General features: G+C 48.6%; 1 protein-coding gene across 3 annotated transcripts in view; it reads right to left on the reverse strand.

The window, feature by feature from the left end:
• Nucleotides 1-20,291, reverse strand: part of RANBP10 (RAN binding protein 10) — a 163,866-nt gene that overhangs the window by 14,704 nt on the left and 128,871 nt on the right. For all 3 annotated transcript variants that reach the window (XM_077831096.1, XM_077831095.1, XM_077831098.1), the window contains 2 exons: nucleotides 14,106-14,128; nucleotides 5,020-5,204 (listed from right to left, as the gene is read on the reverse strand). In XM_077831096.1, coding sequence (XP_077687222.1) covers nucleotides 5,020-5,204; nucleotides 14,106-14,128 — 208 coding nt within the window. The remainder of the gene's footprint in view (nucleotides 1-5,019; nucleotides 5,205-14,105; nucleotides 14,129-20,291) is intronic.

Consider the following 20,291-nt stretch of genomic DNA (forward strand, 5'->3'; position numbering starts at 1 on the left):
GACATCAGATATATTTATCTTATTATAATCGACCTGGGCTGGACGTGGATATGTGACCCAAAAGGGAAAGATTCCACATTCCATTACCAATGCTACAAGCCATTCAGGACCATAAGAGCTTTTGCTTTGTTTTGATCTTTACTATCTCAGCATTTTCTGTACAAAGATCTCAAAGCAGTTTACAAACTAATTAATTTAGCCTCAATCTCCTTGGAAGCAGACCAGGATCGGCATTTTACAGACAGAAAAACCATGACATCGAGAAGCTGAGTTACAGGTGTCCTGAGTTCTGATCATTAAATGCTTTTTTCAACAACGCAACGGATAATTGAATGGATGCCTTCATATTTATATTACTTCCAGACACTAACAAGTGATTTACCATACAGTCAAAATTTGAGCACTTATTTAGCACATGAATTATTGATTTCTGAATTATGTTTTCATCCTTAAACGTTGGAAGTAAAAACAAACATTTTCACTGTGATGTCAGACAATATACGCAGTAGAAATATATCTCCCCAGTGACAGCAGGGACCTTTCCTTGTTGAATCCATCTTGCGCCTTCTCATTGTCTCTGTCATTTAAATGTTAGTGCTATGTAGACTTCATCAACACCTTAAATGGTGGCCTGGAAACTGGCTTGGAAATAGCTTCTCCACCAAGCTGGCTGCTGATTAAGACTGACCAATGAGACAGGGCCAGAATGGATTTTCAAACTGATGACTCTCTCTATAGGAGGGAAATATTTTTGGGAGAGAGCAACACATTTGCAGTTCAGATGGGATTAACAGCTTTATTATTTTAAAAAACTGCCCAGTGACTTGCTCTGAGACTGGACTCCATTCACTGCTATTAGAGGGCAAGCGAGTACTCGCCAGGATCCTCCTTGTCACAACCACACACAGTACTGTAACTCCAGCCTGCTTGGTATGCACTGCAGAAGGTGCTGACCAGCCATCCCTCTTCACAGCCAGCCAGCCTCTCTCCAGCTTTCTGGCCATCTTTTGCGCCCAAAGGCAAACTCCAAGTGAATGAGCTGCAACCCAAAGAATTTTTGTCTATTTTTAATAGCTCTTTCAACACCTAATCTTTGGGTTCCCTATCTGGGAACCTCTTCACTACAGCAAGGCAAGATAGAGACATAGCCACACTGGAAACAAATGGCAGTAGTTACCACCAAACTGTCTGAAAAGCTTGTAAAGACAGTCCTGGTGCCACTGCAGAAGCTTAAATCATTTCATGCCAAAATTTTGGAAGACAGTTTGCAGCATGTGTGTGACTGAGTGTCTCATGATTAAAGTCAGAAATAGAGTGAGTTTACATGCTGCAATTCTGGCACAGAATAGCCCAAGAGGCTGGTCTGGTAGCATAACATCATGGGCTTAACCCTTTCGGATTCCTGATCAGAAGTTTGGAACAACCAAGATGACTGTGTCTGTTGAACCCATCCCATACTTTACATAGAGCCCCAGGCTCGGGAAGTGTAATGACTGCAGTGCACTGCAGACAGGATCAATAAAAGCTCGAATGTCTAGTAACCTGGGACATAACAGCAAACATCTCATTAAGATGGCCAAGTTAGACTACGGCTGAAACGCTAAGAACACGGCAAGTGGATGGGAGCTAAGAACTGGGCTGGCTTTCTGTTAAGTTGAATCCAATTGCCAGAGCTATCTAACTCCTTACCATCGGAATTTAAACTGCACTATACAGCTAAAGGAAATCAGAGCTGCCCCGCATTCTTATATTTCTGTCCTTGGCATCACAGCCTCTCAGCAGCCACCCCTGTCAACTGACCAGTGCAGTACCCTGTCCTTTGTACTAGTTTACTACCAGCACCAACTCACGGGTTAGATGCCTTGCATATCTACCGCAATACAATGCTCTGCATTGGCTAGCTGAGTGCCACATGTCCAGCCAGGAACAGCTCCTGAAATCTTTGAGAGATGTTGCTCCTCTGAGGAACGTGCTACATGGTCTCAAAATAAACTGCTGCTGTCTGCCCTGGCAGGCTGCTTTCATGTTAAGGCAAGGCAAGGCTAATGATCTTCACAGTCCCAGGCTAGACCAGGTCTTGTCTTTGGTGCCAGACTGATAAACATCCCCAAAGCCAAGCATGCTGGTGGGACTGTAAACACCACAGGTAGGGCTATGCGCCTTAAAGTGAGTGCTCAGAGCACAAGCATGGAGCGCACCTGGATACAGCCTGCAGTGCTGGGGGCTTTTCTGGCTCATCCAGGCTGGCTTCCTTCCTCTGCTGTCTTGTACCTCTGGTTTCTGTCGAGATGCCATCAGGCACACTTCAGGTGCATTCCCAGTGTTGAGATCCTACACATCTCTCTCTGCCAGCCACACCAGCTCAGCTACATTTCATGCTATTTTAGATTCTCCATGGCAGCGGCTAAAATCAGTCAGCATGGACACCAGGGGATCAGAATAACGTGAAGGAAGAATTATTTATCAATATGCAGCCCTTGCTAGTGGCTGCATCCCTTTATCAACCACTCTTACAAGTGAAAACTGGTGTATGTGGTGGGAGATGGGGAGGTGTCCCTTACAGCTGGAGAACTCCCTTTCAGGAACGCTGCCACACCAAGCTTCCTTCTCCAAGCACAGGTGATCATTCACCTTGCGGACATGTGCCCAATCCAGTCAATTCCCCTGGACCACACTGTCTCTGTACATGCCTTTCAGAATGTAATACCCAGGAGTTCAGGGCACAGAGAGTTTTTTGGACTCTGTGGCATGTGGGCCTGATACGCGGGGGTCAGTTCTGCAGGACACCCACATTTCTGATCAGTTCCTGGAGGACAGACCACATCCTGTTGGCTTGTTTTGGTGGGCTGCTCTCAGACCAAACAGCAGCTACTGAAATTACAAAGCATGCCTGTCGGCACTACAGATGTCTGGTTGCGTAGCTGTCGGTCAGGGGTGCTATGAGGTGTGATCTCCGACCAATACAGCTGTGCCAGCAGAAGTCCCTAGGGTAGACACAGCTGTACTGCCAGAGCTGTGCTTTTACTGGTATGGCTTGTTGTACTCAGAAGGGGAGGTTTTACTTGGCCAGTGTAGCTGTGTTCAGTCGAGCAGCGCTGTCCCAGCATGGTACACCACTATTCCAAAGCACTCCCAGCATAGACGTGGCCTGACTCGCCAATGCCCTCAGCTGATCCCTGGTTAGCCCTCTCCACGGAGGAGGGACTCGTGTTTCCATGAGGTGACGAGTTTATTACATGTCCGGAGCTCAGGACTCCAGCTCCTTTGTTCCTGGACTGGAAGAGACCTGGAGAAAACAGCCACAGAGCACTCTGCCCCCTGCAAGGAGGGCTAGGCCAGCATTCCTTTCTGACAAGGCTCCATATCTTGTGTGGCACATGACACCCAAATTACCCCTCCCTCACGTGTCACTGCCCCCCAGGACCTCTCATGTCACCATGCCCAGCCCTCCCGCCCACTGCCCACTCCTAACCAGTACAGGAGCTCCTGTGATCTCTGTTACTAAATTCAAGACATTTCTCGTTTTACAATTTTCAGCATGCTGCAGATTTTGCATCGGGCACCAGTGTCCCGAGCACACTGTCCTGGGGAAAACAGGAGGTGGATTCCCAGGTGAAGGGCAAATTGGAGCCTGTGGCACTGAGAAAATGTGGGAGGCTGTTTGGGCTTCTGGCCCCCAGGAAGCAGTAGAGACATCATCTCCTCCATATTGAAAGCATCTCCTCCTTCCCTCCCCTGCCCGCACTCAGAGTGGGAAAGGGAATGGAATTCATTTTCCATTCTCTATGAATAGCTCTTCACAGCTGTCCCAACATACCATGTCTGTAACTTGCTGCTCAGAGCCACACATCTGGATAAGCACATCAGCATGATGTTTTACCAAAACCATCAGCAGTGAAGCAAACATTGGCATGTAAATGGTCATTACGTTTCAAACAGCCCGTTGAGACAGTTCACACCCCTCAGTGCTGTCATTTCAGGATGTCTGCAGACTCAGGCAGACACTGTCCACCTTTGAAAGGCTCATTTCAGAGCCAGAAGGACCAGACACTTTTAAGAAGAATGGCAGCTTAGTCTTTGGAGCCCAATTACGCAGCAAATGAGGGCAAACTTGCATTATGCATTCGCTAATGACCCTGCAACTGACTGCGGGGGAGGAGAGGGAGGGCTGGCTGCCTCAAGAGGAGCCGAGTTTTGCCCTGTTCATGGGCACAAGACTAAAAGTGAGGCTTGTAGAGGCCTTGAGGAAAAGCACCAAAGAAACAATCCCGAGTGCCTAGCTGATGTGGACTCCATGAGTTCCCTTAAGAGTTGTGTCTCCAAAGGGCTGAATTAAGCCATGTCTACCCTACAGCGGCTAGAGGGGCATAGCAGCTATGGCCCTGTAGCTAAGCTGGATAACCCTGAGGTGCAGACGCAACCTATGACGACGGAAGGGGTTTTCCCATCACTGTAGGAACACCGCCTACCTACCTGACAGAAGCTTGTCTGCACTTGAAATGCTACGGTTAACATTCAGTTAGGGTCAACCTAGCTTTTTAGTGCACCCACACCTAAGCATGCTGCCATCAACCTAGCTGTGCCTACACTGAGGAATTGATCAGATTAGCTCCAGCACTCAGGGGTGTGGCTTTTTCCCACCCTTGAGCACCATAGTGACGTTGATTTAAGTTTTAAGTGTAGACAAGGCCTTCCACTCTGTTTACACCAATCCCTTAATCTCCTCACCCTGACATATCTCCTAAAGATCGGAGTGGAAAAGGGTTTCATCCTGAGCAGGGCAGGAATGGCAGATCAGGTTTCGGATCTTCACCAAGACAACGCTTAGTGATGCTTTCAAGAGCCTGCCTCTAAATACTAAGATGGCTTCCCTGGACTGTGGCACAAAGTATCATCACACAGTGTAAGGGAGCACAACAGAATTCACATTACCATTGCTCATTCTGCAGTATCTGTCAGACTGGTGCTACGTCTAAGCCAAGAAAAGTAGAAGAAAGAAAGACTGCAGCAGAGACTCACTTCTGCAGCATTGCTTGCCACTCGCCTAGTCTGTCTCCTATGGGAAACCGCTTAATGGTGCCCTGAATCTTTGCTCGCCACTCCCTCATGTAGTCCTCAATGTCAAACACGAACGGCTGCTGCCCGAAGTTGGCGTCTACGATTTCTCCTGGTGTCTGCAGCCCCACAGTGGGATAGAGATTTGACTGCAAAAAAGAAAGAAAGTCACATTAATGCTTCCCAACCCTTTCCCATGGGCTCCGAGAGGAGCACATGGGTTTGTCTCTGGCCCTCAGGGATGGGCTCCAAGGGCAGGGGAAGCTAGTTTTTAAAACCATGACTTGTAATAAAAGGGGCAAGAGGCAACTATGGCTGCTCTAGGTTGGTGACAGCCTCCAGGCTCAAGAGCCCAGTTCCTGCTGCTCGAAAAGGCGTGGCATGAAACCAGCGCATTGGGCTGCCTTCCCGAAGGACTGAGATCTATGTCACAACTAGCATGTGTGACCTGTCAATCTATTCTTCCAGAGGGTTGTGTGATCTCTACCACAATGCAGGAGCCGGGACAGTTACAAAGACTGAAAGTCAAGTGTTTGCATTAGTAAGGTGACTACAAGTTACCCAACAGATGGGAGAGCTCCCATGCCAGCATCTTGGAGGAGGACTCCCCTTTACCACAACTAACCCGACTAGACCTGGTCCAGACAGGCTCTCCAGCTCTCTATTCTAGGGAACCCTTTCACCTTCATTTCCCCACACCCTGACAGATAGCTGCTATCCAAACATCTTGCACCTCTGGGCAAAAGGGGAAGGATGCAGGACCCCCTCAATCAGCCCCGCGACAAGGGCTGTCCAGCACAGCAGGTGGGGTAGTAAGAGGGTCCTGCAGTTGACTCAGCTCGCCAATGATGCCAACCAAACCAGCAAGTTCACTACCTGGGTTCAATTTCATTTCCAAGTGGCTATGCCAATGTGACAGTCTCTCCAAACATCAACCAACACATCATTCAGAGCTCCTGGAGGGTTGAGACGATGTGATTCAAGTTTGGGGAGATGGTCACTGTACACAGTACAAGCAAATGAATGCCATTTAAGTTAGCCCCATACCAATCCTGACCCAATCAAAACCTTTGGAGATTCTCAAAATGGTGCTGTGAGGTATCCAATCTCCATGGCATGTGGAAGAATGAGGGGAGATAACACGCAGAGCAAGGCCTCGCCAAATATTTCATTGTGTGGACGACATCTTAGAGAGTCTCCTGGCCACTTCTCCGGTTCATGATCACATCCGTGGGGCACCTACAGCAATCGCTTAGGCAGGAAGCTAGGAGGAGTCAGTGTGATACAGTCACTGGAAACAAGGAGCAAAGGTGGCATCATGTGACCAGACCACTGTCCACAGACCAGCAGCAAGCGTGCCAGGAACCAGTGGTGATCTGAGGCCCACGGTTTGGGAACCACTGACAGTAAATATCTCCCTGCTTTATTCTGTTGCCTTGTAGCTAACTATTCACATTAGGGCCCCATCCTGGTAAAACAAGGAGCAAAATGGGCCCAAGTTCCTAAGGGAAAAACTGAACTTCCTGCTCGAGCGCTATCACACAGAGAAACACAGCTCAGTAACTAGCGACAGTCAGAAAAGTTCAAGGATAGGTGAGAACTTTATTGCAGAGACGGCCACGGGTCCTCTCTTTGATACATGACACTGGACGACACGTGCCAAGCAGTTCCTTCCAGCCTGACCATATGGGAGCCTATGCTGGAGCCAGGGATGCCACCTCCTGTTATGAGTTAAAACGAATAAAGGCAGAGTGGAATTTCCGAGAGGTGGCCACACTGCTTACTTGCCACTTCGAGGCTCCTGAAATCCTGCCCGGTCACAGAGAGAGGAAGAGCCAGAACTCTGGCTTGTTTAGTTTCATGCACTTGTTAATGAGTGCTAAATGGTGGGCCACACTGTCCAGCTGCCTTGTGAGATATAATAAAACAGGACAGCAGTAGATGCTGGTGCAACACCTCTCAGGACACGGCTAGGGATCTGTCCCAAGGTAATGTCAGTGCCTGAGAGCAGCCTGATGGTCCAGGCTTCACTCTCCACAGCTAAGCAACCTCACTGGATTCTGTGACTGAAAAACTCCTTTGGACTCTTTCCTTCTGCTCTAAGGTTTCAAAAGCACTAGGTACGTTGGGCAGATGAAACAGTGCGACTTCTCCCTTCCCCAAAGAACCTCCCAGCAAAGCTGGCATTTCAAGTCCAGTGAACTGGAGTATGATTTTCTTCACCAAAAGATCTGCATTTAGCTGCTGTTGAGTCGACTGAGATATGAACGGCTGGCACTGTACGTTTCTGGAGTTTGAAATGCCAAAACGAAGTGGAAGCAGCTGCTCCACATAACACTAATTTCCTCCCCTTCTCCTCCCCCCCCCAGGCTGGGAAAGGAAAGGAGGAAACGAAGCTGGCTGCATCACTGACTCAGCATCTCCTTTGTATCATATCCCTGAGCAAGAACAACTGGTGGGTTACGTGCGTGGGCTAATTCAGATGCAGCTCACACCACCCAGTGCCTTATCACTAGCGGCTGCTATGCGTGTGCACCACAGCACAGCGAGGAGATGGCCCAGGGGGGAATTGTGGTATTTAAGGAGCGGAGTTAGAGATCCCCCTCCCCTTCAAACAGAACTGGCAATAAGGAAAAGCCTCCAACAGACACTACCGTCTTGTCAGTCTCTGCATCGGGCCTCCAACCTGTTTCAGTACGGCCAGCCCAAGGCCATAAGTCAGACCCAAAAAATCCCAACCCATTAAAAACAATATGTCACAGTGGTTTTTCCTTCAGATTTCTTCACCGTCAGCAGAAGCTGCCAGTCCCCCCTTGGAGAGTGGTCACAATGCAGCCTCTCTTGCACACAAACCGTAGCCTCCTTGTTCGCTGATCGGAGCAATCATCACTTACACTCTCTGATCCTACGGGGTGCAGGGAGCTACCATTCTACCCCGTCCCTACCGAGTGGGGCAGCTGCCTATCCGGCCTTGCGTTCTCCCTCAATGCTCCCCCCACTGTCTCCTCTTCCCCACCTACCTCCTGCATTCACTTGAACATTCTCTCCGTTCATATTTCCCTCGGTCATGCCACATCCCCTGCTCCCCCAGTCTACCTCCTGCGCTCCACAGTCCACAGACCCCACTTAGTTTCCTAACACAGTTCCCCTCGCTGCTGTCTCCTCTCCCACAGCCTCATTCTCTGCATGTTCCTAGCATAGCGATTAAGGGGCCATCATCTTCCCTGAGAGCAGCCTGGCTTCACACCCACTGAAAACGTACTGGATCTACAAAGTTAATGAAAGTCAAACTAGCAAAACCTTTGGCAGATGGCAGATAGGACTCTGCAGCACACAGGGAGCAGGTCACTTTGCGGAGCTGATTTGCACTTTTAGGACCCTGTTTGCACAACTGGCTGCCTCAACTCTCATCAGGGCGTAGGCATAACTGGGGGCAGATATTAAAGGGGTACTGACGATACGAATTTTTTAAACTGACTACATTTTTAAAACAATTCCCATTTCTGCTATATTCAAAGATTCTGAGGTCAGACAGAACCACACCTGATCGCCTGTATAACACAGCCCATAGAACTTCCCCCAAATAATTCCCAGAGCATATTGTTCAGAAAAGCATCCAATCCTGATTTAAACACTTAAAAATATAGCCCCCTTTAAACAGTATTGCCTGACATTAAAAACATGCCCTGAAAAATATGCAAGGGCTTTTCTGCTCTCCCGTTGATATTTATGCAGGTCTTTTCAGGAAAGGCAAGACTGTCTGACACTGTCTGGACCTGGATGCATGAGAAAGTTGCACTGTGTAAATTTAAACGGATTTAGTTAAACCAATGCAAACCCCTACATGGATGCTCATCTCACTTTAAAAGTGGCTTATTTTTTTATTCACTTAAACCTGTTCCCTGTTGAAGTCATTTCTGGCTAACTTTTCAGTGATAACAGTCTAATGTAGATAAACATTTTCAGAGAAATGCAATTTTTGAGCAGAGTGTCTCCATTTACACTTCTTCAGATTGGAAAATCAGCACTCACCACCTAACCTATAAGCAGTGCTGCTAGGGGCTGTGTATTTTACCCAAGGCCCATTGGTACCAGTAAAGCAGGGGTGGGGAACCTACTGCCCGCAGGCCGGATCCAGCCCCTTGCACATTTTCATCCAGCCTGCAGGCCACACATGTTCAACTCACCCACCAGGGGGTGGGCGCAGAGGGCGAGCCGGCGTTTGCAGCTCCAGCCCCGTGAGGGGCCCGAAGCTCGGGGCTTCCCACCCTCGGGGCTGGAGCCACAAGAGGGAAGCCCCAAGCCTCGTCGCTCCCCGGGGCTGCTGACGGGAAGCCCTGAGCCTCAATGCCCCACAGCAGGGCTGGAGCCGTGAGCACTGGCTCCCCGCACCGCAGGGGGGGAAGCCCTGAGTCTTGGGGCCACCTCCGTGGGGCTGGAGCCTTGAGCGCCGGCTCACCCCACTGGAGGGGAAGCCCCAAGCCTCTGCGCCCCCCTGAGCAGGTGAGTTGAACAGGTGTGTGGCCCGCCATTGATTTTTTTTGGTGCGTCAGTGGCTCCTGATACATAAAAGGTTGCCCACCCTTACAGTAAAAGAAAAGAAATTGGTTTTGAACTCTCTGTAAGGAAACTGTTCCCCGACAGGTAATGGGCTGAAGGACCAATTTAAATTTCTGGTGTAAGCTCACTGAAGTCAGAGTCACCCCACTTGTGAATTCAGCCCCCACAACTTCCCTACAACTGGTCAAGGAAGTGCTGCTTATTGCCTGTCTTGTTGGTGTTCTCTAGAAAATTTGCTTCAAGCAGAATAGGCCACAAATGGAGGGGGAAACCTTTACACCCAGTGCCCAAGAGAAATATCAGACCACCGTGTGTGTGGTCAAAAGAGAAATCCCATTTCAAGGGAACAGGACAAGCCCTATTAGGGTCCAAGGCCCTTGGATCCCACAAGGCTCACTCAGTTAAGATTTCTGAAGATCTTCATTATTTTCATTCCCTTTTACAGCAAAACTTCTAGAACAGAGTTTTCACAGCCCTGGTGAAGGATGTGAAGAATGCAGTTAATATTTAACATCTTTTATACTTTATGTTCTCTTTGCTGTACCTTACAATGAATGCACATTGTGTTTCAACTAATCTGAATGCGTCTCCCTTGCTATATTAATGCATAAACATTACCTAAGGTCTAAAGCACTTGGAAGCTGTATTGATGCTAAGCACTATGATATCTGAGGTCTGCTATCATTCCTAAAGAGTGTCTTGATCAGTCCTAATGTTGCTGTGCAACCCAAGGGCACCAGTCAGGATCAGAGACCAAACCTCCGGGACACTGCTTTAAGAAACAGAGGAAGATGTGGTCTATGCCCCTAAAGAGACCCAGGCAATGGGTGGGAAAAGGTATCAAGCAGCAGCAGAGAGGCCAGACAGCCTGTTATCTCTGTTTGTTTGACTCTGGGGAGAGCTAGGGGAAGGGGACAACAGGAGGTGGTGAGTAAACAGGAGCAACGGAGTGCGGGGAGGGAGAGAAGGAAGGAAGAAGAGACTTTGTGGGGCATGAATCGGGATGGGAAAGGGAGGACAGGGGATGAGGCTGGCAGCACAGGGACTGTGAGGTCGAAGGTCCGGGCAAGCTACCAGTCAGCAGATATAAAACAACATCCAGACAGCAAATTGCAAGCAGCAGCCTGCTGCCATCACGGGTGTCTGTGGCTGCGAAGGAGGAAGGACCTGGATGGGAAAGACCTGCCTGCTGTCAGTCCCTGACAGAGAAACCCATTTTCCTTTGCCTCTCCTGAGGAAGTGCTGATACAAAGTCTTGGGCTCTGCAGCATTTCTCTGCCCCTTGCCAGCTCCATAACTGGACGTGTACACTTCATTGCCAAATGGGCTTTCGAGGGGGCGTGAGAATCACTTCTGCTCTAGTTACCAGGCAGGAACTGGGGTCTCTGGTGACATGCTCAGCACCCCTATGGCGTGGGAGCATGGACCGCTGCATTCCTTCATTCCGCGCTTTGTTGAAGAGTGGGGACAGGCCCAGGCAGAGGGGAAGATATCACTAGTATACAGCGTGGCACGCTGGGGCTGACATGCCTTGGGTGCACTGGCGGTATGAGGCTGTGGGAAGAGCCAGTGCATTCACACATTGAAGAAAGCGACACTGGCTGTCTGCAGCATTTCCAGTCTTGTTTGTACTCAACGGTGTGAGATCCACAAGGCCAAACCCTAACAGTGCTCACAACGAAGTCCTGCTTTCCCACTGAGTCCTGTCCTGTGCACTAGCTTCCTGGAAGAGACCGATGCTCTACACAAAACATCACATGAGCAGCACCACAGAGATCTGGGTGCCAGGGCAAAAAGACTAGAGGGAAATGTTCTGTTAGACCTATAAGAGCAATAATGGCCAGGAAATACCCTCACTGTTAGCCATTATTGCATACATTGTACTGAACACTCTGGAGTGTCACCACAGGACTTGTTCAGCTGACACCCTAAGAGTTGTGAGCCTAAACTGAAAGGCAGCTCTCAGAACCGAGGCTGCACCTTGCTGAACACGGGCGTTAATCTATAAAAGGAGTACTAGTGACACCTTAGAGACTAAACAATTTATTTGAGCATAAGCTTTCGTGAGCTACAGCTCACTTCATCAGATGCATTCAGTGGAAAATACAGTGGGGAGATTTATATACACACAGAATATGAAAAAATGGGTATCATGCACACTGGAAGGAGAGTGATCACTTAAGATGAGCTATTACCTGCAGGAGAGCGGGGGGGGGGGGGGGGAGGAGGAACGGGGGACCTTTTGTAGTGATAATCAAGGTGGGCCATTTCCAGCAGTTAACAGGAACCTCCGAGGAACAGTAGGGGTGGGGGAAATAAACATGGGGAAATAGTTTTACTTTGTGTAATGACACATCCACTCCCAGTCTCTATTCAAGCCTAAGTTAATTGTATCCAGTTTGCAAATTAATTCCAATTCAGCAGTCTCTCGTTGGAAACTGTTTTTTTTTGTTCTAATATTGCGACCTTTAGGTCTGAAATCGAGTGACCAGAGAGATTGAAGTGTTCTTCGACTGGTTTATGAATGTTATAATTCTTGACATCTGATTTCTGTCCATTTATTCTTTTACGTAGAGACTGTCCAGTTTGACCAATGTACATGGCAGAGGGGCATTGCTGGCACAGGATGGCATATATCACATTGGTAAATGTGCAGGTGAACAAGTCTCTGATAGTGTGGCTGTGTGATTAAGCCCTATGATGGTGTCCCCTGAATAGATATGTGGACACAGTTGGCAATGGGCTTTGTTGCAAGGATAGGTTCCTGGGTTAGTGGTTCTGTTGTGTGGAGTGTGGTTGCTGGTGAGTATTTGCTTCAGGTTAGGGGGGGGCTGTCTGTAAGCAAGGACTGGCCTGTCTCCCTAGATTTGTGAGAGTGTTGGGTCGTCCTTCAGGATAGGTTGTAGATCCTTGATGATGCGTTGGAGAGGTTTTAGTTGGGGGCTGAAGGTGATGGCTAGTGGCGTTCTGTTATTATCTTTGTTGGGCCTGTCCTGTAGTAGGTGACTTCTGGGTACTCTTCTGGCTCTGTCAATTTGTTTCATTACACAAAGTAAAACTATTTCCCCATGTTTACTTCCCCCACCCCACCACTGCTCCTCCGCCGTTCCTGTTAACTGCTGGAAATGGCCCACCTTGATTATCACTACAAAAGGTTTTCTCCCCCCCCCGCTCTCCTGCTGGTAATAGCTCATCTTAAGTGATCACTCTCCTTACAGTGTGTATGATACCCATTTTTTCATGTTGTGTGTGTATATAAATCTCCTCACTGTATTTTCCACTGAATGCATCCGATGAAGTGAGCTGTAGCTCACAAAAGCTTATGCTCAAATAAATTGGTTAGTCTCTAAAGTGCCACAAGTACTCCTTTTCTTTTTGCGAATACAGACTAACACGGCTGCTACTCTGAAACCTATCTATATAACTGCACATCTATTGAGGACTGCAGGGGAAGTATTTAACCTTATTATTGCTGCACATGGAGAATGCCCGAAGTCCAGCCACACTCCCTGCAATCTCAGGATAGAGTGGAATACAACCCACTGGCCCTACCCACGCATGAAGGAAAATTCCTTCCTGACCTGCATGTTTGAAGCATTATAGACGAACAGCATATTCAATGAGCAAGCAGAAAATTTTGGCTCATGTAGGATGCCCACAAAGTTTGGACTCCTTGTCAATCATTGAGACAGCCATCTTATAATCTCACAACTACTTTTCACTGTCTCTGGCGCAGTTAAGTGCAACGCCATGTGGAAGCTCCTGATTTGAGAGCAGCTTGACACATTTCAGGCTGGCAGAGCCAAGAAGTGACTATCAAACCCTAGAGAGCGGAGCTCAGCACATCTTCGCAGTAGCATTGCCTATGGCTGGTTACAGAGGGTGTGTGCAGGGCTTGCCAACAGCTAGCGGAGCTGTAATGAGTACATAGGTGATGGCGGATAAGGGGACCTAAAAACGAAGGAACAATTGAGCATTTCTGACAGACACTCAATCTCTAATCGCTACCTTGGAAAGGGAAAGACCCTTTGCTGCAGTATTCGGATGGGAGCAAGGGGAGTTTAGAAGCAGTAACACCAAACAAGCAAGTGTGCTTTCTGTTAACAAGGTTTGAGATGCTAAAGTGCATTATCATACGCTGAGCCTCAAGTGAACACTACATAGTGCTCCCTGCAGACAAGGCTGCTCTTAGGAGACAGCCATTTAAGGTGTAATAAAGTAGGAATTCATGCTGCAGTTCCAGGAGAGGTAACTATTCTTAATGAGGATCTTGTGAGCGACCACACATCTGGCGATGAGACTGTGCAGTCTCATAAAAGGGAGCACCCTCATCCCAATGCAACAGAGGCAGACGGGAAACATATATCATTCAGGAATATGTGCTACCCCTTTAACATGGCATTAAACAGAAGACATCACACATCCCAGTTACTGTCCCCCTCCCTTTCACTTGCAACCCTAGTTAAAATACTGAAAATAGTTGTACTTACAGGGAGGTCTGTAAAGGCTATACCTGTGGGGGGAAAAAATATTAGAATTAAAAAGACAAAGGATTTTTCCCCACATGCGCCTACAGACTTAACATGCTACAAAACGTTACTACATTTCAGTAAATCTCGGCTCTGGCCCTGGACTTAGTGACCTGTTATTTAACAAAAAGAAAAGGAGAACTTGTGACACCTTAGAGACTAACAAATTTATTTGAGCATAAGCTTTTGTGAGCTACAGCTCACTTCATCATTTATTTAACAGAGTCTCCCCTTCTCCCTCTACCTGGACCCTGTGGTTTCGCAAAGATTCAGATCAGAGTCTGAGTGTTCTCACGCTCTCTTTCCCATCAGTTTTAGTGCATTAAGCTTCACAAAAGCAGCCCCCTTTTCCTTTGCTTCTCCCTCACATCACTGCAGGACTCCACTAAGAAGCCACTGGGTAAAGCTTCAGTTCAAGACAAATTTTTGATTTGGAAGCTGTGGTGCTTTAATATTGCTGTGGTCTGGCCTGAGGCTACCCCTCCTTTCCAGCCAGAGCTGTGGAGTTGAGCATTAAACTCCCTGTACAATTCCCAGGGACTGGGCCTTGCACTAAGACAGGGCTGCAGTCAGAAGCAGTTTCTCAGATATGCAGCAATGGAGATAACGGTAGTGCTCAGCTTCCTCCTCCACATTCGTAGATTCCAAGGCCAGAAGGGACCATGATTATCTAGTCTTACCTCCTATATAACACAGGTCAGAGACCTGCCCCAACATAATTCCCAGAGCAGATCTTTTAGAAAAACATCCATCTTGATTTAAAAATTGTCACTGATGGAGACTCCACCACAACCCTTAGTAAGCTGTTCCAATGGTTAATTACTCTCACCTGTTAAAAGTGTACATCTTATTTCCAGTCTGAATTTGTCTAGCTTCAACTACTAGCCACTGAATAGTGTTAGACTTTTCTCTGCTAGACTGAAGAGCCCATTATTGTTACCCAAGTAGGTACCTACAGATTGTGATCAAGTCACCCCTTAACCTTCTCTTTGTTAAACTAAATAGATTGAGCTCCTTATGTCTATCACTATAAGGCAGGTTTGCTAATCCTTTAATCATTCTCATGGCTCTTCTCTGAACCCCCTCCAATATATCACCATCCTTCTTGAATTGCGGACAACAGAACTGGACACAGGATTCCAGCAGCAGTCGCACCAGTGTCAAATACAGAGGTAAAATAACCTCTCTACTTCAAATCTGATATTTGCAAATATAACAGAAGTGAAAAGATTTATGGGTTCTCTCTTAATTTCAATCTGACAAGTCAGAAAAGAGGCAAAAATTACATATAAACAAAGGTTTCTTATATTTGCTAAAGCAGGGATGAAAAGATTATTCAGCCACAGGTTCTGAACAGTACCAAAAGCTCCAAGTCACCAAGTCAAGCTATGTGGGGAGCAGAACATGTAAAAGGTGTTTCCAGAAGCAGGAGGGCTGACAGGGTAACCACTTCTCCCAGAGTAGAGAGCACAGCGGTGCTGACTGGTGACCATGAGGCATCTGCACTGCATATTAGCTACTTCCAGGCTCCAACAAAAGACACAGACTATTTAGATACAGCAGCAACTCAAGTCCTCTCTCTCTCCATGAACACGTGCCAGTACTTAGACTTGAAGGACACCAACAGCACCTGAGAGAAGGGCTGGTTTCCACCTAACTGCTTGCCTCCACATGGAGCATGTTGGGCAGTGACAAAATGCATGGACACTCTTCCCCAATCACCACTAACAAAACTCCAGGAGTAAAACAACCCCTCACAAGACTATTCATTGCTGGATACCCCGCCGTCTATCTCCTAGGCTCTCTGGCCCCAAACTCTAGAGAAGGAGCGTGTATGCCTCTCTGTGTTGCCACTCCACCAGCACCCACAGAGCTCCTTCACTCCTCACAGGAGCAACCCCAGCCACCTTGGCTGCAATACCAAGTGCTAGACTGCATCTCAGACTTGGGCCTGGTCTACAGTACGCGGTTATTTCGGAATTAGCCGAGTTACCTCAAAATAAAACTGGTTCTGTCCACACGACCAAACCAGTCTCTTCGATTTAAAGGGCTCTTTACCCCGATTTCTGTACTCCCCCTTGGCAAGTGGAGTCACGCTAAAATCGAGATCGCAGTTCTGGGTTACAGGTAATATTGGCCTCCGGGAGCTATCCCAGAATACTCCCTTGTGACCGCTCTGGAGAACACTCTGAAGTCCAATGCACTAGCCAGGCATGCAGTAAAAGCCCTGGGAACTTTTGAATTTCCTGTTTGGTCACCATTAGCACAGGTGACGCCATCAGCACAGTACACCAGCACAGGCGACCATGCAGAGTCCACCAGCACAGGCGACCGTGCAGTCCCGGATTCGCAGACGAGCTCCAGCATGGTCCGAACGGGAGGTACTGGATCTCATTGCATGTTCGGGAGACGAATCTGTTATGGCAGAACGATGTTCCAAAAAAAGAAACACAAATACGTACGCTGAAGTCTCCAGGGCTATGACGGAAAGAGGCTACTCCAGGGACACAGAACAGTGTTGTACAAAAATCAAGGCGCTCAGGCAAGCGTACCAAAAAGCCAGGGAGGCAAACGGGCACTCTGGGTTACAGCCCCATACATGCCGCTTCTACGGTGAGCTGCATGCAATTATGGGGGGATGACAACTCCACTACCCCACCACTGTTTGTGGACACCTGCAAGGAGGGAGTAGCATGGAGCGAGGAGGATGAGTTTTTGGAGGAGGAGACTGCATAGGAGGCAAGTGGGGAATCTGTTTTTCCCCCTAGCCAGGAATTATTCTTAACGTTGGAGCCAATAGCCTCCCCCTACTCCCAAAGCATGCTCCCGGACCATGACCCTGGAGAAGGCACTTCTGGTGAGTGAGAGCTTGATCGGAGCCATGCAGTGGGGGGTGGGTGGAAACCCAGCCGCGCTGGGCTATTCACATTTAGTTTAAAGGGCTCATCCCTGCTCAGAGCCTCATCGGAGCCCTGCGGTTTTGGGGGTGGGGTGGGGGGGAGATGAGGAGAGGAGGGTGTTGTGTGAAGCTATCATCCCAGAGAGCCCGCAGGCTGCCTGCAAGCTGAATTCTGTTGCCTGGCTGCATGCGATGGCTTACTCACACCAGAGCGGCAGGCACTTCAGTATAAGAGGCAAAATGAGACCTTGTACAGAAAGAGCACATGCTGTGTACTATGAATTGCCTGTTTCACTGAGAAAGTGTCCTCTTTGTTCTCCAAAATACATCTTTTAAAATACTACCCTCCCTTTTTCTCCTCCCGCAGCAGGTGCAAATGTTTCAATGCGGCCCCTGTCTACTCCGTTCCAGAGGCTGGTCCAGATTAGAAGGTGGAAAAAACAAACTTGGGACGACATGTTTGGTGAGCTCATGCAGTCCTCCCGCACTGATAGGGCTCAGTTGTATGCGTGGAGGCGAACAACTGCGGAGTCGCGTAAAGCGTTACATGAATACGAAGAGAGGAGGGACGTGCGCGATGAGAGCAGGCAGGACGCTATGGTCAAGCTCATGGGGGAGCAAACTGACATGCTCCGCTGTATGGTGGATCTAATGCGGGAAAGGCAGCAAGACCACAGACTGCTTCTGCAGCTCCTGAATAACTGCTCTCCCTCGTCCCCAAGTTCCATAGCCTCCTCACCCATGCACCCAAGAACACGAGGGGGGGGGGCGAGGGAGGCTACTGGGACCCACACAGTCAACCCCAGAGGACTGCACAAGCAGCAGAAAGCTGGCATATCCTAAATTTTGATTGGGTTTCTAGACTTGTCCTTCCCTCCTCCTCCACACCCCTAACCCAATACCCTCCTTACCCCGTCTAGCTTCTGATTTCTCTCAATGTTTTGTGCAACAAATAATAAAGAACGGTTTTTAAACAATTGTGACTTTATTTCCTTTCATATATATATATATGAAAGGAAATAAAGTCACAATTGTTTAAAAACCATTCTTTGTGTGTATATATATATATATATGGGGTGGGTAACTTTAAGAGAAACAAACACAACTCTCACACCGTACCCTGGCCAGTCATGAAACTGGCTCTCAAAGTTTCTCTGATGTGCAGCAGGCCCTGCTGTGCTCTTCGCCCTGTTGTCTGGCTGTGCGAAACTGGCCAGCAGGCGAGTTGCCTCAACCTCCCAACCCGCCACAAACATCTCCCCCTTACTCTCACAGATATTGTGGAGCACACAACAAGCAGCAATTACAATCGGAATATTGGTTGTGCTGAGATCTAACCGAGTCAGTAAACTGCACCAGCGCGCTTTCAAACGTCCAAACGCACATTCTACCACCATTCTGCACTCACTCAGCCTAAGGTTGAACTGCTCCTTACTGCTGTCCAGGGTACCTGTGTATGGCTTCATCAGCCATGGAATTAAGGGGTAGGCTGGGTCCCCGAGGATAACTGTAGGCATTTCAATATCCGCAACAGTAATTTTCTGGTCTGGGAAGTAAGTTCCTTCCTGCAGCTGTTCAAACAGACCACAGTTCCTGAAGATGCAATCGTCATACACCTTTCCTGGCCATCCCACGCTGACATCGGTGAAACGTCTCTTGTGATCCACCAGTGCTTGCAGCACCATGGAAAAGTATCCCTTGTGGTTTATGTACTGGCCACCCCGGTGTTCCGGGGCCAAGATAGGGATATGCGTTCCGTCTATCGCCCCGCCGCAATTAGGCAACCCCAGCGCATTAAAGCCATCCACAATGGTCTGCACATTTCCCAAAGTCACTACCCTTGATAGCAGCTGGTCAATGATTGCACTGGCTACTTGCAGCACAGCAGCCCCCAAAGTAGATTTCCCCACTCCAAACTGATTCCTGACTGACCGGTAGCTGTCGGGTGTTGCAAGCTTCCACAGGGCTATTGCCACTCGCTTCTCAGCTGTGAGGGCTGCTCTCATTTTGGTGTATTTGCGCTTCAGGGCAGGGGACAGTCACAAAGTTCCATGAAAGTGGCCCTACGCATACGAAAGTTTCTCAGCCATTGGGAATCATCCCGTACCTGCAACACTATGTGGTCCCACCAGTCTGTGCTTGTTTCCCGGGCCCAGAATCGGCGTTCCACGGCATGAACCTGGCCCAATAGCACCATGATCTCCCAATCGCCACATGCCGTGCCGTCTGTGTCCATGTCCTCATGACTATAGTAATCGCCCTGTCATTGCTTCCTAGCCCGGTTTTGCAGGTACTGCACATACTGCTGGATAATGCGCGAGGTATTTACAATGGTCAAAACTGCAGCGGAGATCTGATCAGGCTCCATGGCTATGGTGCCTGCACGGGTAACCCTGGAAAAAGGGCACGAAACGTAGGAGAGCAGAGTGGCAGCGGAAGCTGTGCTGTTCGGTTCACGGTAGCCGAACAACAGCTGAAAATGGCTGTCCTCTGTGGCTTTCACGGAAGTGGGAGCCCAGGACAGACAACATGGAGAAGCTCGGAAGCGCGGCAATAGCGGGAGAGCAGAGTTGGCGGCGGAAGCTGTGCTGTTCGGTTCACGATGGCCGAGCAGAGTTGAGTTGGAGAGGTGGATTCATAGTAGCAGGAGAGCAGCGGTGCACCGTCTGCTGAAAGCAGTACGGCATCTGCACACCAAAAAGGTGCGAAACGATTGTCTGCCGTAGCTTTCTGACAACACACACCCAGAAATACCCGCGAGAATGTTTTTGCCCCATCATGTACTGGGAGCTTAACCCAGAATTGCAATGGGTGGCGGGGACTGAGGGAACTGTGGGATAGCTACCCACAGTGCACCGCTCCGACATTCAATGCTAGCCTTGGTACTGTGGACGCAATCTGCTGAGTTCACGCGCTTTAGTGGGGACACAGAAGACCGAATGTATAAAATAGTTTCATAAAATTAGAATAGAATAATTTTGAAATAATTTCATACTGTAGACGTACCCTTGGAGTAGGACTAGCATCAGAAGGCCCAAGGGCTGTGAGTGTTACAGAGAAGAGAGTCACACTGCTAAGATGACAGAGGCCCAGCTGCAGGTATAGAAGAGTGGATCAGCATCTGCAAGGGATTGGGGTCATGACCAGTACAGGGATCACCACTACCTTTCCACTGACTGATGGCAGACCAGATTGACAGACGTAAAGACAGGTGGCAAGGAGGAGGTTTCTAGCACTGCCTTCCAAGG

The sequence above is a fragment of the Eretmochelys imbricata genome, chromosome 12, assembly GCF_965152235.1.
Source record: "Eretmochelys imbricata isolate rEreImb1 chromosome 12, rEreImb1.hap1, whole genome shotgun sequence".
In the NCBI taxonomy this organism is placed as follows: domain Eukaryota; kingdom Metazoa; phylum Chordata; order Testudines; family Cheloniidae; genus Eretmochelys; species Eretmochelys imbricata.